General features: G+C 38.0%; 1 protein-coding gene across 1 annotated transcript in view; it reads right to left on the bottom strand.

Annotated features, from left to right (window-relative positions):
* Positions 1 to 16,000, bottom strand: part of SPG11 (SPG11 vesicle trafficking associated, spatacsin) — a 93,613-nt gene that overhangs the window by 71,035 nt on the left and 6,578 nt on the right. The window contains 3 exon segments of the mRNA XM_043555539.1: positions 6,460 to 6,605; positions 8,175 to 8,623; positions 8,826 to 8,963. Coding sequence (XP_043411474.1) covers positions 6,460 to 6,605; positions 8,175 to 8,623; positions 8,826 to 8,963 — 733 coding nt within the window.

Here is a 16,000-nt window from a genome sequence, read left to right as displayed (position 1 = left end):
TCAGCCCTGTGTCCAGCTCTACACTATCAGTGCAAAGATTCTCTGTCTCCCTCTCTCACTGCACCCCCCAACTCACGCTGTCTCAGTCTCTCTCAAAATAAACTTAAAAAAAAAAAACTCATAGGAAAAAAAGAAAAGTCAATCTTATAAAGGTTTTCTTGATATACATGCGTGTGCACAGACTCATGTATATCAATATGGATAGATATTACAGGTATTCTTTTTTAAAATCAGGAATAAATAAGGATGCCCACTGTTACTTCTGAGTGATACTATGCTAGAGGTCCCAGCAACAAAATAAGGAAAAAAAGTTAGAAGAATAAGGATTTGAAGAGAAGAAACAAAACTGTATTATTCTGATGTTATTGTAACTAAGTATATAAAAAGTTCAATAAAATCTAACAGATTATTAGGATAAGAAAACTTAGCAAATTCACTGGATACAAAACTCATTATCTACCAGTTAAGAAACGAGAAGATATGAACAGACATTTTTCCAAAGAAGACATACAGATGGCTAACAGACACATGAAAAGATGCTCAACATCACTCATCAGGGAAATACAAATCAAACCCACAATGAGATACCACCTCACACCTGTCAGAATGGCTAACATTAACAACACAGGAAACAACATCTGTTGTTGTTGGCAAGGATGTGGAGAAAGGGGAACCTTCTTACACTATCGGTGGGAATGCAAACTGGTGCAGCCACTATGGAGAATAGTATGGAGGTTCCTCAAAAAGTTAAAAATAGAACTACCCTACAACCCAACAATTACACTATTTACCCAAAGGATACAAAAATACAGATTTGAAAGGGCACATGCACCCCACTGTTTATAGCTGCATCATCAACAATAGCCAAACTACGGAAAGAGCCCAAATGTCCACTAACTGATGAATGGATAAAGAAGATGTGGCATACACACACACACACACACACACACACACACACACACACACAATGGAGTATTACTCAGCAATCAAAAAGAATGAAATCTTGCCATTTGCAACTATGTGGATGGAGCTATAGTGTATTATGCTAAGCAAAATAAGTCAGAGAAAGACAATACCAAGATTTCACTTTTATGTGGAACTTAAGAAACAAAATACATGAACATACAGGAAAGGGGAGGGAAGAGGAGAGAGGGAAACAAACCACAAGAGACTCTAACAATAGAACACAAACTGAGGGTTGATGGAGGGAGGTGAGTGGGAATGGGTTAAACGGGTGATGGGTATTAAGGAGGGCACTTGCTGGGATGCGCACTGGGTGTTATACCTAAGTGATGAATCACTAAATTCTACACCAGAAACCAACTTTACCATATATGTTAACATATAAATAAAAAGATTTAAATAAAAACTTGAAAAAAACCACTATATTAATGAAAATTATGGAAATCTCTGCACTCTCACCTATTTCCTGTAAGTCATGAAAATTGGAAATGTATTGATTTTCTCCAAGTAACATAAAAGGTACAGAAATAAAGAAAAATTAACATATAAAAGCTCAATGTATTTCTTTATACTGGTAACACAATATAACTTAAAAATATACCATTTACAATATCAATATATAAAGTTTTTAAATATATGTAAAGATATACTACATTTAAGCATACAGTATTTACATATGTATACACATAAATTTAAATATAAGTACATCCAGACCAAAAATAAAGCTAACAAAAGATGTCAAGCTCTTAATGGAAAAATTGCACAAATGATAATGTTTCATTGAAAGACATTAATGAAGACATGAAAAAAATGGGAAAAGAGACTATGTTTATGGATAGGAATATTAAATATCCTAAAGATGTCAATTCTTCCCAACTTGATATACAGATTTAACAGATGGAAAGAGACAGATGGAAGAGGGTTAAGGAAGAAAGAATAATGAATACATCCTGAAAAATAATAAAGTGAGGGATTTACAATTAAGACTAGGTAGAATTGGCCCCGGATAGGCAAAGACCAATGTAACAAAATAGACCCCAGAAAGAAACTCATGCATATATGGAGACCTGACACACAGAGATTTTGGGTAGTGGTAAAAGGAAGGAGTTTAGAAAAAAAAATGGTTCTGAGACAAATGGTTATCAATACACAGGGGGTAGAAATAGGTCCCCACTTCACACCATGAATAAATACAAGTTCCAAATGATAAAGGACTTAAATGTGAAAATCATAATTTTAACACTTAGGAGAAAATACAAAAACATCTTTATGACTTCAGGATAGGAGAAGGCACAAATTACATGCAAAAAAGACTGATTAATATAAAAATACACTAAAATTTAGAACTACATTAAAGACCCCCACAGAACATAAAAAGTCAAGCCACGCATTAGAATATATTCACCCCACTTAGAAAAAAAGATTAGTATGTAGAATATATCCAACATACAAACTACAAACCAGTAAGAAAAAGACAAACGCCCCAAGAGACAATAGACAAAAGACTTGAACAGTCACTTTACAAAAGAAATCCAAATGTCATATATTTATCAACCTGAATCATCAGGGAAATGCAAATTAAAACCCATTGTAATACCAGGTTAGCAAAATTTGAAAAATCTACAAATGCCAAGGGTTGGAAAAGACATACAACGAGAACTAACATACATTGCTGGTGAGAACATAAACTGACAAACCAACTTTGGAAAACTAGAGTGTTTACTTAGTAAAGTTAAAGATGCACATGTCCCACGACCCAGCATTTCTACTACCACCACGGAGAAACTCTTGCACACGCGCTACAGTAGATGTATACTGCTTATAGTGACTTGTCCATAATAGCAAACAACTGGAAAAAACCTAAAGGTGGATAAGTAAAGATGTATTGATACAATGGGATCCTATATGGGAGTGAAACTGAATAAATTACAGTTATACAAATTAACACTGGATGAATCACAAAATATGTTTATGTTTAGTGTTAAAAAACAGTCCCAAGGGGCGCCTAGGTGGCGCAGTCGGTTAAGCGTCCGACTTCAGCCAGGTCACGATCTCGCGGTCCAGGAGTTCGAGCCCCGCATCAGGCTCTGGGCTGATGGCTCAGAGCCTGGAGCCTGTTTCCGATTCTGTGTCTCCCTCTCTCTCTGCCCCTCCCCCGTTCATGCTCTGTCTCTCTCTGTCCCAAAAATAAATAAACGTTGAAAAAAAAAATTAAAAAAAAAAACAGTCCCAAAAGAATATATACCATGGCACCACTATATGCAAATTTCAACAATAGCCATAACTAAATAGCATTATTTGAAGATATATTTATGTGGAGTAAGATAAAGAAAAGCAAAGGCATGGTTAAAATTTTCAGAATGGTAGTTAACTCTGACACTGAGTGAGGTAAGAGAATAGGATGGAGAGGGGCACACATTCAAGAATGTTAATCCAGTTCTTGCTGGGATGGTGGATACAAGATATTTGCTTTATTATTGTTGTTGTTATCCCTAAAATCATATATATTTACTCATTTGTATATGGAGTGAGACTAAGGCCAAAACAATGCTCCATTTACCATGCAATCCTTTATTATATGTTTCTAGGAATTTATCCATTTCTTCCAGAGTGCCCAATTTGTTGGCATATGATTTTTCATAATATTCTCTTTTTTTTTTTTAATTTTTTTTTTCAACGTTTATTTATTTTTGGGACAGAGAGAGACAGAGCATGAACGGGGGAGGGGCAGAGAGAGAGGGAGACACAGAATCGGAAACAGGCTCCAGGCTCTGAGCCATCAGCCCAGAGCATGATGCGGGGCTCGAACTCACCGACCGCGAGATCGTGACCTGGCTGAAGTCAGACGCTTAACCGACTGCGCTACCCAGGCGCCCCTTTCATAATATTCTCTTACAACTGTCTGTATTTCTGTGGTGTTAGTTGTGATCTCTTACATACCATGCAATCCTAATTAAAGTCACACATAGGCATGAACACTATATAAGGACAGAGGCTCAGCAGTCATGCTGCCTAGGTTCAAATCCTGGCTAACCATCACCATTCATGTAATATTGGAAAACACTATTCACGTATATCTGAATTAGATTTCCTAACCTGTGTTCCCTCATGAATAAAATGGGATTAATAACAGTATTTACCTTCAGGGTTGATAAGAATGTTAATGAAATTACACATTATTAACATTAATATTTAAGAAAAATAACCACAAGGAAATAAGTATGATTACTTCTGGATAATGGATTTATAGGTGACAAATTTTCTTTTTTTCCCTATTACTCAATTCTCCATGATATTTTGTAGTGTATAAAAATAAGTTCTTCAACAAATGGTGCTGGAAGAAATGCGTATCCACATACAAAAGAATGAAACTGAATCCCTTGCTAATACAAAAATTAATCACAATGCATCACAGACCTAAATGTAAGAGCTAAAACGATAAAACTCTTATAAAACCCCATTGCCTCAGTTTAGGCAATGATTTCTTAGATATGAACCAAAAGCACTAGAGATTAAAAAAAGTAAATTGACTATCAAAATTAAAAACCTTTGTATTTCAAAGGACATCATCGAGAAGGTAAAAAGAAAACCCACAGAATGGGAGAAAATATTTGAAAGTCATCAGATTCTAGTACCCAGAAAATATAAAGAAATTTTAGAACTCAACGACAGAAAAAAATTTTAAATGGACAAAGCTTTAAATAGACATTTCTCCAAAGACATATACAAATGGACAATGAGCAAATTAAAACATGTTCAACATCATTACTCATTGGGAAAATGCAAATCAAAACCACAACAAGGGGTCCCTGGCTGGCTCAGTAGGTAGAGCATGTGACTCTCAATTTTGAGGTCATGGATTCAAGCCCCACAGTGAGCACAGAGATTACTTAAAAAAAAAAAAACAAAAAACAACACAATGACTTAATTTTGACTTTACAACTACTAGGATGGTTATAATAAAAGGTGGACAATAACAAGTGTTGGTGAGGATGTGGAGCTCTTGGAACCCTCATCACACACTGCTGGTGGGAATGTAAAATAGTGCAACTGCTGTGAAAAACAATTTTGCAGTTCAAAAAGTTAAATGACCCAGTAATTCCACTGCTAGGTGTATATCCAAGAGAAATGAAAACACATGACACACAACTTGTACACCACTGTTCACAGGATTACTTACAATAGCTAAAAAGTGGAAACAACCCAATGTCCATCAACTGATGAATGGATAAACAAAATGTGGTACTTCCATATAATGGAATATTATTCAGCCATACAAAAAAAGAAGTAGATATATGCTACAACATTGATAACCCTTGAAAATATGCTATGTGAAAGAAGCCAGTCATAAAAGGCTACATATTTTATATTTCCATGTATAGGAAATGTCCAGAATAGGCAAATCCAGAGACAGAAGGCATATCAGTGTTTGGGATTTAGCAGCCATGAGAACTGGTAAATGACTGCTAATGGATACAGAGTTTCTTTTTGAAGTAATGAAAATGTTTGGAATTACATAACAGTGATAGTTGTACAACCCTGAATACACTAAAAATCAGTGGACTGTACTCCTTAGATGGGTGAATTTTATGGTATGTGTGTTATACTTTAATAAAGCTGTCATTAAAAATACAAACTCACATACAACATTATTAACTTTTGGGGTCTGTGTGATCTACAGAAAAGTACCTTGACTTTGATTCTAGCTCCAGTTCTTGTTAGTATTGCTATGGGCCACTCACTCAACCATTCTGAGCCTAAGGTTTTTCATCTGTAAAATGAAATGAATAAAAACTATCCAGGGGCACCCGGGTGGCTCAGTTTAGTCCCAGACTCTGATTTCGGTTCAGGTCATGATCTCTCAGTTCGTGAGTTCAAGTCCCACATTGGGCTCCATGCTTACAGCGCAGAGCCTGCTTAGGATTCTCTCCCCTCCTCCTCTGGTGTCTCTCTCTCTCTCTCTCTCAAAATAAATAATAAACTTACAAAAAAAAAAAAAAAGACTATCCAAATCATCTCATGTTATTTTAAGACGAAACTAGATAATGCATATAAAAAAGTGTGAACTACAAAATGCTATACAAATTTTTCAGGTTATGTTGCTTCCATAGTTTGATTAGAAGAGTAGGGACCATAAGGTAGAAATAAAAGGTCACTTTTGTTTGTGATTTCCATAGCTTGCTTTTACTTCATTTAGTCTTACCATCTTATTGTTGCCTCCATTTTTTGCAACTTTTTTTTAGTTTTTATCTAATAAAACTAACTTTATTAACTTTAGTTTTTAGATAATTTTTTATCTTTTAAGACCAAAAAGGGTAAGCAGAATTCCTAAGCAGAATTACTGTACTGAAATAACCAGAACTAAGCAAATGGTTGGGTAAAGACTATAGCTCTTTTTGCTGCTAGGTTAAATGAATTCTCCCAAATCTTCAGTCAAGTAAGAGTCTATGACAGAAAATAATCAAGCAAAGTCATGTAGACATTTAACATTGTTACCTCCAGTGCATGGATGGGGATTGAGCATCTCCCCCAACCATTGAGATGGCAAAGAGAGTCCACAGTACTGGCACTTCCATGGATCATTAGTCTATTTAAAAACTCCTCCTGAGTCAATCCAAACAAAATCAGAGACAGTCCGTTTTCTGCAGGAAAAATAAAAGTTACCTTAAATAAATTAAGGTATTTATTACCTTGTTATGGTATTACCTAATTACCTTATTACCTAATTAAGGTATTTATTACCTTATTATATATTACCTCTAATTATGCAATACTTCAGTGCTATAATTACAAATATATGTATTTGGCACCAGGTACTACTATGACCATGATTAATCCAACATGATTTTTTAATGTTTTTAAAAAAGAGTTTTATTTTTTCAACAATGGACCACAGGGCAAATTCTCGTAAGAACAACACATCCTATGAAATAATACTAAATCTCACTTTTCTCCTTTACATTATCCACACAATAAATGCCTGGAATTTTTAACTATTTACAGAGATGTCATATATCCGATTCACTAAGGTAAAACCAATAGCACGCTCTTGACACACAGAAATATAGGATTTCCAAATCTGGGGTATTAAAAAAAAAACACACACATAGTTCAATTGCATAACTCAATAGCTTTGTAGGAGGTTATGGCATAACTGCTGACTGAGAAATACCAAACGGGTAGTGAGACAAGTACAAGAAAAAACTAACAAGAAAACAGCCCATCTAAGACAACCAAAATTCAGCCTCAACCCATAAATTACTACGGAGGAATGCAGGGCTAGTGTTGCCAGATCTAATAATTTTTCAATAACAGCTAGAAATCCTCTAACTTTATATGTTTATAATACAATCTTCTTTAAAAGCCTAGATAGTGCAAGCCCAATAGACTGAATCTGCGGTGCACATATATATGGCCCAGAAGCAGCCAGCTTACTACTGTTGCTTGCACAGACAAGTCAAGAGGAGACTTCCTGGGATAAAACCAACCTTTACTACTCTGACACTTCTCTGACTTTAGCGTCAGAGCATTGAGCTGAGCAAAAATAACCTTAATTAAAAATCAAATAGATGAGACAACCAAGAGTACCACCAAGAGTACAACCAAGAGTTACAACCAAGAGTAACACCAAGTTTCCCCATGAAAGACTACCACTTAGAGGACAATGTAGGCACTAACATCACCTGAGCAGAAGTAAAATATGTTAAGAAAGCACACCTCTCATGGCGCCTGGGTGGCTCAGTCGGTTGAGCGTCCAACTTCGGCTCAGGTCATAATCTCGTAGTTCATGGGTTCAAGCCCCACATCGGACTCTACTGACAGCTCAGAGCCTGGAGCCTGCTTCAGATTCTGTGTTTCCCTCTCTCTCTGCCCCTCCCCCGCTCATGCTCACTCGCTCTCTCTCAAAAACAAATAAACATTAAAAAAATTTTTTTTTCAACGTTTATTTATTTTTGGGACAGAGAGAGACAGAACATGAACGGGGGAGGGGCAGAGAGAGAGGGAGACACAGAATCGGAAACAGGCTCCAGGCTCTGAGCCATCAGCCCAGAGCCTGACGCGGGGCTCGAACTCACGGACCACGAGATCGTGACCTGGCTGAAGTCGGACGCTTAACCGACTGCGCCACCCAGGCGCCCCTAAAAAATTTTTTTAAAAAAGCAAGGACACCTCTTAGCAATGGGTTTCAACCTAACACGAGTTATTCTCACCTGTCAAAACAAGGCAGAGTTGCTGGTCTCCACAACTGTCTATAGGAATACACTTTTGGCCAAGGGAAAAGCACTGCAGGCCCTGGGTCTCCAAATCCCAAAGGACAATGGTGCAGCCCGTCCTTTCCACTGCCCAAGTAAACAGTGCACTGAATCCTGTCACAGACATACATTTAAGCTCAATAGGTTCCTCTTGTTCATGAATGTGCATTGTTTTCCACGATCTTCCTGGATCCCTGGTCTTGGCATGATCTTTCTGTGGAAAATTATACTGGTTGTGCATTATGTCTGGTGGAATGAAGGCCCAGCCTGGCATACTGGTACTGGGGTTACCAGATTCAGGAGACTCCAAATGCAAAATATTCTGGAACCACAGAGCACAATAGGAAACCTCCAGGTTGGAACTCTTTATTGTTTCATTCAATGATGATAGCTGGGCTTTCCAAGACCTGGAAGACAGGGTAGAACTCACACCTGTTACAGTGAAAGGCACTACATAAAACACTCTATCATGAAGAAGATGCATTAAAAAAAAAAAAGTGTTTACTTCTGTAAAGCCCTTTAGTAAAAAGGTAGAGTATGACAAAAAAAAAAAAAAAAAAAAAAAAAAAAAAAAGGAATAAAGTAAACCCAAGAGGGAAGTTTCTGTACCTATCAACTTGAAAGGAAAACTTGGTCAGTTTCATGTTGTAGTCAGAATTAACAGGATCATCTTCATCTATCCCCTTAGGGCCTTCAACAGGCATGTCTTCTTGAGTTCTTTCACATAGTAGGTGTCCTGGGTGTTGCCTACATTTTAAAATAATAGCCATGGTCAACAATGATGATTGAATCCAAATCTGTGTTACTACTGTTAAATATTGAGGGGAAGGGGGTGTCACATAGAAGGAACAGTATAGACAGGTTTTTTGAACAGGACTCCTTCTCTCCATTGTTTATAGCAGAATGATAAAGTCAGCCCTAAGAAGTTGACCCATTTGTAACCATGTGTGGTAATGGAAGTTAACTAGATTTATTGTGGTGCTCACTTCACAACATATACATATATTGAATCATTATGTTGTACACCTGAAACTAATACAATGTTGCGTGCCGATTATATCTCAATCAAGAAAAAAGAATTGGACATTTATAGGCAGTTAGCTTTATAAAGAAATAAGAACACTTACTATGATAATGCAGATGTTGTGATTAAAACTTTAAAATATTTTGTTTATTTATTTTTGAGAGAGAGAGAGAAAGAGAGAGGGACAGAGCGCGAGCGGGGAGGGGCAGAGGGAGAAGGAGACACAGAATCTGAAGCAGGCTCCAGGCTCTGAGCTGTCAGCACAGAGCCCAACATGGGGCTTGAGCCCAGAAGCCGTGAAGACATTTAACTGACTGAGTCACCCAAGTGCCCATAAAACTTTATATAAACTAAGCCTTTCAAAAGCCCTATGAGGTAAACATACCCCCATTTTATAGATATGGAAACAAAGGCCAAGAGAAACAGTGGAGCTGTAACCAGGTCAATGTGACCATAAAGCCCAGGCTTTTAACCGTTCACAATACTGTCACCACAAAGTAAGATTTAGGCTGAGATCAGGGGAATGCATACCAACTAGAAAGACAAAATGTAAGTGCAGGTGTAGGTGGAAGAGTATTTGCAGAAAGAGGGTTTTTCTTTTTGTTTTGAGAAACAAAAAAAAGGCAAAGGTAGCTAAAGCATAGTGAATGAGAAGCAAGGTGGCCTGAGATGAGACTGGAGAGGTTGGCAGGAGACAGATGGTGCAAGACTCTATGGGCTACTAAGGATTTTTAGTTTTATCTTGTGGGGTAGGGAAGCTAAGTAAGGGTTTTAAATTTTTTTTTTTTTCTCCACGTTTTTATTTATTTTTGGGACAGAGAGAGACAGAGCATGAACGGGGGAGGGACAGAGAGAGAGGGAGACACAGAATCGGAAACAGGCTCCAGGCTCCGAGCCATCAGCCCAGAGCCCGACGCGGGGCTCGAACTCACGGACCGTGAGATCGTGACCTGGCTGAAGTCGGACGCTTAACCGACTGCGCCACCCAGGCGCCCCGCTAAGTAAGGGTTTTAAATAAGAAAAGCAGTATGATCAGATATAGAAGAGTAGCTGGGGGAGAAAGAGTGGCACTTAAACCTTGAGCACTTACACTGCTATTAACCCTTTCAACAATTTGAAGATAATATGTTAACATCAAGGATTGATTTTTAAAAAGCTAGAAAAGGCAGGGGACAGGGAGAAAAGATGATGCATGGAGAAGGCAGTTTCCCATCCCCCCAAATGAAAGGTGGATACCTTGTCCCCAGGTGTTAATATCTGGCTGTTTCTCTGAGAAGATATGCATTTTAACACATCACTCTGGCTACTTTACAGAGCATGAAGTTGATGGGGTAAGAGCAGACATGGGGAGACCAATTACAAACCATTACCTTATCTTAGTTCAGGTAAGTGATGACAGTGACATGGGTGAGAATGATAACACAGGAGTTTAGAGTAGTAGACAGATTCAAGAAACACTTAGGAGGTAGAATGATTAGGATCTGGTGACTAATTAGATATGCATCTAATGCTTAAAAGAGTTTGGAGGGGCACCTGGGTGGTTCAGTTGGTTAAGTGTCCGGCTCTTGATTTCAGCTCAGGTCATGATCTAATGGTTCGTGGGTTAGAGCCCCACATCGGGCTCTCTGCTAGCAGTGTGGAGCCTGCTTGAGATTCTCTCTCTCTCTCCCCTCACCCTCTCTCTTTTCCCCTCCTCATGTTCTCTCTCTCAAAAATGAAACTTAAAAAAAAAAAAAAAAAAAAAGAGGTTGGAGAAATAAAAAAGAAAGCAAATGGAAAATGGTCCCTGAGAAAGAAGGAAAAAAAATGGGATCTGGAGCACAGAGCACAGAGGCCTTCATGGAAGGAGGGGAATCTGTTTTAATAGGAGGGAAGATGAGGAGATGGGCACAAGAAAGTAGGTTTGTAACTTAATGTGAGAAAATGAGGGAGTTCTCATTAGATGGATTCTACTTCCACTATAGAGTAGGAGACAAAGTTACCTAAGAAGACTTGGGGATAAAGAGATGAGCAGAGGTTTGGGGAAAATGGAGGTTTAAAAACACTGTTATAAAAAATGGGCTCATGAAAAATCATTGTAAAATTTCCAGACAATACTGAGAGACCAGTTGAAGGCAGCAAATGTGAACTCAACAGTGGTATCAATTTTCCTTTGTGGTTTTCTCACAAGTGCCTGGTTGCTTGGGGGCAGGGACAGAGAAGGCAGAGTGAAAAAGAAAAAAAAAAAAAAAAAAGATTTTGTCAGACCAAGTGCTACCACAGAGAGGAGCAAGAGTTCAGGGCACATACAAAAAAAAGTGATTGAAATGATGAGTCACAGAATCTATGCTGAGAAGGGAAAGGAGTGGGAGGGAGTAAAGACAGGAGGAGGCTAGAGAGTGAAAAGTCAACGAACTGGAAATTCCAATGAGGTCAGAGGACAAGTAAAGTGGGGGTACTTGAGTAAGTGACACAGAAAATTTGGGAAGCTGTGGTCAGGGAGTGAGAAGTACAGGTAGTGATTTGAGGGAGGAATGGTTTCACACAAAGACAAAGCCAGGGTAAGAGTATTGGAAGAAAAGTCACTGACAATGAACTGAAAGAACAGACCCTGAGTTTGGGTCCTCAACTTGCTTACAAACTCTACAGAAAACATGAAAAAATTAGAGAAATAATACAAGACTACATAACTAAGTGCTAAACTGTAGTTCAAAGCAAAAGTCCACAGAGGAGAAAAATTATAAAATGAATACAAAATTACAAGTCGAAGGGGTTTTAGTAAGTAAAGGCTTCATGAGAGAGGTAGATCTCAAAGGATAAAATGAAAAGGAGAAACCGACATTCTGTATCAGGGGGAAAGAAGAGCTAGAACTAGGAGTCAGGAAAGATAAAAACACTTTTAAACTTCAGAGCACAGGGGCGTCTGACTCTTGACATCAGCTCAGGTCATGACCTCACGGTTGTGAACTAGAGCCCCAAGACAGGCTCTGAGCTGACAGCATGGAGCTTGCTTGGGATTCTTTTTCTCCCTCTCTCTCTGCCCCTCCCCTACTCACACTCTTTCTCTTTCTCAAAATAAATAAATAAACTTTAAAGTAAAATAAAATAAAAAATAAACTTCAGAGCACACTTAGAAAATAAAATATGCAGAAAAACTGAGAGCTTTCCTCCTAAGGTCAGGAACAAAACAGGGATGTCCACTCTTGCCACTGTTATTCAACATAGTATCGGAAGTCTTAGCCTCAGCAATCAGACAACACAAAGAAATAAAAGGTATCCAAATCAGGCAGGAGGAGGTCAAACTTCCACTCTTTGCAGATGACATGATACTCTATACGGAAAATTCAAAACATTCTACCAAAAAACTGCTAGAACTGATCCATGAATTCGGCAAAGTGGCAGGATATAAAATCAATGCACAGAAATCGGTTGCATTCCTATATACCAATAATGAAGTGACAGAGAAATCAAAGAATTGATCCCATTTACAATTGCAGCAAAACCATAAAATACCTAGGAATATATCTAAAGAGGTAAAAAATCTATACACTGAAAACTATAGAAAGCTTATGAAAGAAATTGAAGAAGACACAAAAAAATGGAAAAAGATTCCATGCTCCTGGATAGGAAGAACAAATACTGTTAAAATGTCAATACTACCCAAAGCAATCTACACATTCAATGCAATACCTTTCAAAATAACACCAGGATTCTTCACAGAACTAGAACAAACAATCCTAAAATTTACATGGAACCAGAAAAACCCTGAATAGTCAAAGCTCTTGAAAAAGAAAACCAAAGCAGGAGGCATCACAATCCTGGACTTCAAACTGTATTACAAAGCTGTAATCATCAAGACAGTATGGTACTGGCACAAAAACAGACACTCAGATCAATGGAACAGAATAGAGAACCCAGAAACAGACCCACAAACGTATAGCCAACTAATCTTTGACAAAGCAGGAAAGAATATCCAATGGAATAAAGACAGTCTCTTCAGCAGTTGGTGCTGGGAAAACTGGATAGCGACATGTAGAAAAATGAACCTGGACCACTTTCTTACACCATACACAAAAATAAAATCAAAATGGATGAAAGACCTAAACCTAAGACAGGAAGCCATCAAAATCCTTGAGGAGAAAGCAGGCAAAAACCTCTTTGCCCTTGGCTGCAGCAACTTCTTACTCAACACATCTCCAGAGGCAAAGGACACAAAAGAAAAATGAACTTTTGGGACCTCATCAAAATAAAAGGCTTCTAAACAGCAAAGGAAACAATCAGCAAAACTAAAAGGAAACCGACAGAATGGGAGAAGATATTTGCAAACGACATATCAGATAAACGGTTAGTATCCAAAATCTAAAAAGAACTTATCAAACTCAACACCCAAAAAACAAATCATCCAGTGAAGAAATGGGCAAAAGACATGAATAGACACTTCTCTAAAGAAGACATCCAGATGGCCAACTGACACAGGAAAAAATGCTCATCACTCATCATCAGGGAAATACAAATCAAAACCACAATGAGATACCACCTCACACCTGTCAGAATGTCTAACATTAACAACTCAGGCAACAACAGATGTTGACGAGGATGCGGAGAAAGAGGGTCTCTTTTGCACTGCTGGTGGGAATGCAAACTAGTGCAGCCACTCTGGAAAACAGTATGAAGGTTCCTCAAAAAATTAAAAATAGAACTACCCTACAACTCAGCAATTGCACTACTAGGTATTTATCCAAGGCATACGGGTATGCTGTTTCAAAGGGGCACATGCACCCCAATGTTTATAGCAGCATTATCAACAAGAGCTAAAGTATGGCAAGAGCCCAAATGTCCATCAATGGATGAATGGATAAAGAAGATGTGGTGTACACACACACACAATAGAGTATTACTTGGCAATCAAAAAGAATGGAATCCTGCAATTTGCAACTACGTGGATAGAACTAGAGGGTATTATGCTAAGTGAAATCAGTCAGTCAGAGAAAGACAAATATCATATGACTTCACTCATATGAGGACTTTAAGATACAAAACAGATGAACATCAGGTAAGGGAAACAAAAATAATATAAAAACAGGGAGGGGACAAAAACATAAGAGATTCTTAAATACGGAGAACAGAGGGTTACCGGAGGGGTTGTGGAGGCAGGATGGGCTAAATGGGTAAGGGGCATTAAGGAATCCACTCCTGAAATCATCGTTGCACCATATGCTAACTAACTTGGATATAAATTTAAAAAAATAAAAATTTTTAAAAATATGCAGGGGTTTCTGGGTGGCTCAGTCAGTTAAGTGTCTGACTTGGGCTCAGATCATGATCTCACTGATCATGAGTTCGAGCTCTCTGCTGTCAGAGCAGAACCCACTTTGGATCATCTGTCTCCTTTGCTCTCTGCCCCTCCTCTGCTTGCGAGTTCTCTTTCAAAAAATATAATAAAAATTAAAAAAAAAATTTAGGGGTGCCTGGGTGGCTCAGTCGGTTAGGCGTCTGATTTCATGGTTTCACAACTTGTGTGAGTTCAAGCCCTGTATCGGGCTGTGTCCTGACAGCTCATAGCCTTGAGCCTGCTTCAGATTCTGTGTCTCCCTCTCTCCCTACACCCCCCTCCCCACTTGTGCTCTCTCTCTCTCTCAAACATAAATGTTAAGAAAAAGTAATAAAACATTTAATAAAAGTTAAAAAAAACAATAGTCTATTCCAGAAATTATACTAATTAAAGAGCATTCATGTAATTAGTAAATAGAGATCATTCATTTAGATTCCTAAATTTACTGGTGAGCAAACACCAGCTCTCTTTGGGTGATGTAACAGTAGCTGAGTTCAAATGCAATTTGTTCAAACAATGTGCATGGTGCAGTCTTCAGAGTTCTCTTGAAGTGTTACCAAAACATCCACAGGGGGGCACCCGGGTGGCTCAGTCAGTTGAGCAACTGATTTTTTGCTCAGGTCTTTATCTCACAGTTGGTGGGACTGACTGAGCTGACAGTGCAGAGCGTGCTTAGGATTCTCTCTCTTCCTCTCTCTCTGCCCTCCCCACTTTTGCTCTCTCTCTAAATAAATAAATCAACTTAAAACAAAAACAAAACAAAAAACATCCACAGGAATGTTCCCTATACTCAAGGATCAGAGTGGCTGAGTAGGCTTTCCCCCCTCTTCATCTATCAAATTATTTTCCAAGGTAGATTAGAACGTAATTCTACATACCAGGGTATGTTTTAGTCAGTAAAAATGGCCTACTGTAAACAAGCATATGATCTGAGAAAGTGCAAATCATCTTTGTTCAAAGATTTTTTTTCTTTTTTAAGGTCAAGGCCATTTAAAACAAAAGAAAAGAAAACACAGTAGGAAGAGGTTCAGTAGGTATGTGAAAATGAATTTATCCTTTCTTGTGATCCAAACGATAGGTAATAAAACCCATCAAAGTGCCTTCTCAATTACTCAAGGATTTGTTTATCTCATTCATATTAAGTTAGGACCAAAAATCCTAATGGTTTTGAATGGCCCTGAAGGCCACAAGTCATAAATACGGACTAGCCTACTTTTAGATAAGTTGCAATGTACAGGTTGGGGCATTTACATATGCCTCTCACATCATACCTCTCTCAAACATTACAAAATCAGAAGCAAGTTAAATATCTAAATCTGAAAGTAACACAAATAAGCCTTCAATTTTTACTAATATATTTAGACAGTAACTGGGGTGGGTCCTTCAAGGGAAACAGCTGAGGAAGTACTTAGCTGGAGAAAGCTACCTTAATATATATTATCAAAGTTC

Source organism: Prionailurus bengalensis, chromosome B3 (genome assembly GCF_016509475.1).
Source record: "Prionailurus bengalensis isolate Pbe53 chromosome B3, Fcat_Pben_1.1_paternal_pri, whole genome shotgun sequence".
NCBI classification, from domain to species: Eukaryota; Metazoa; Chordata; class Mammalia; order Carnivora; family Felidae; genus Prionailurus; species Prionailurus bengalensis.
The sequence above is the reverse complement of the archived record's forward strand: the minus strand, read 5'-3'. Positions and strand labels throughout refer to the sequence as shown.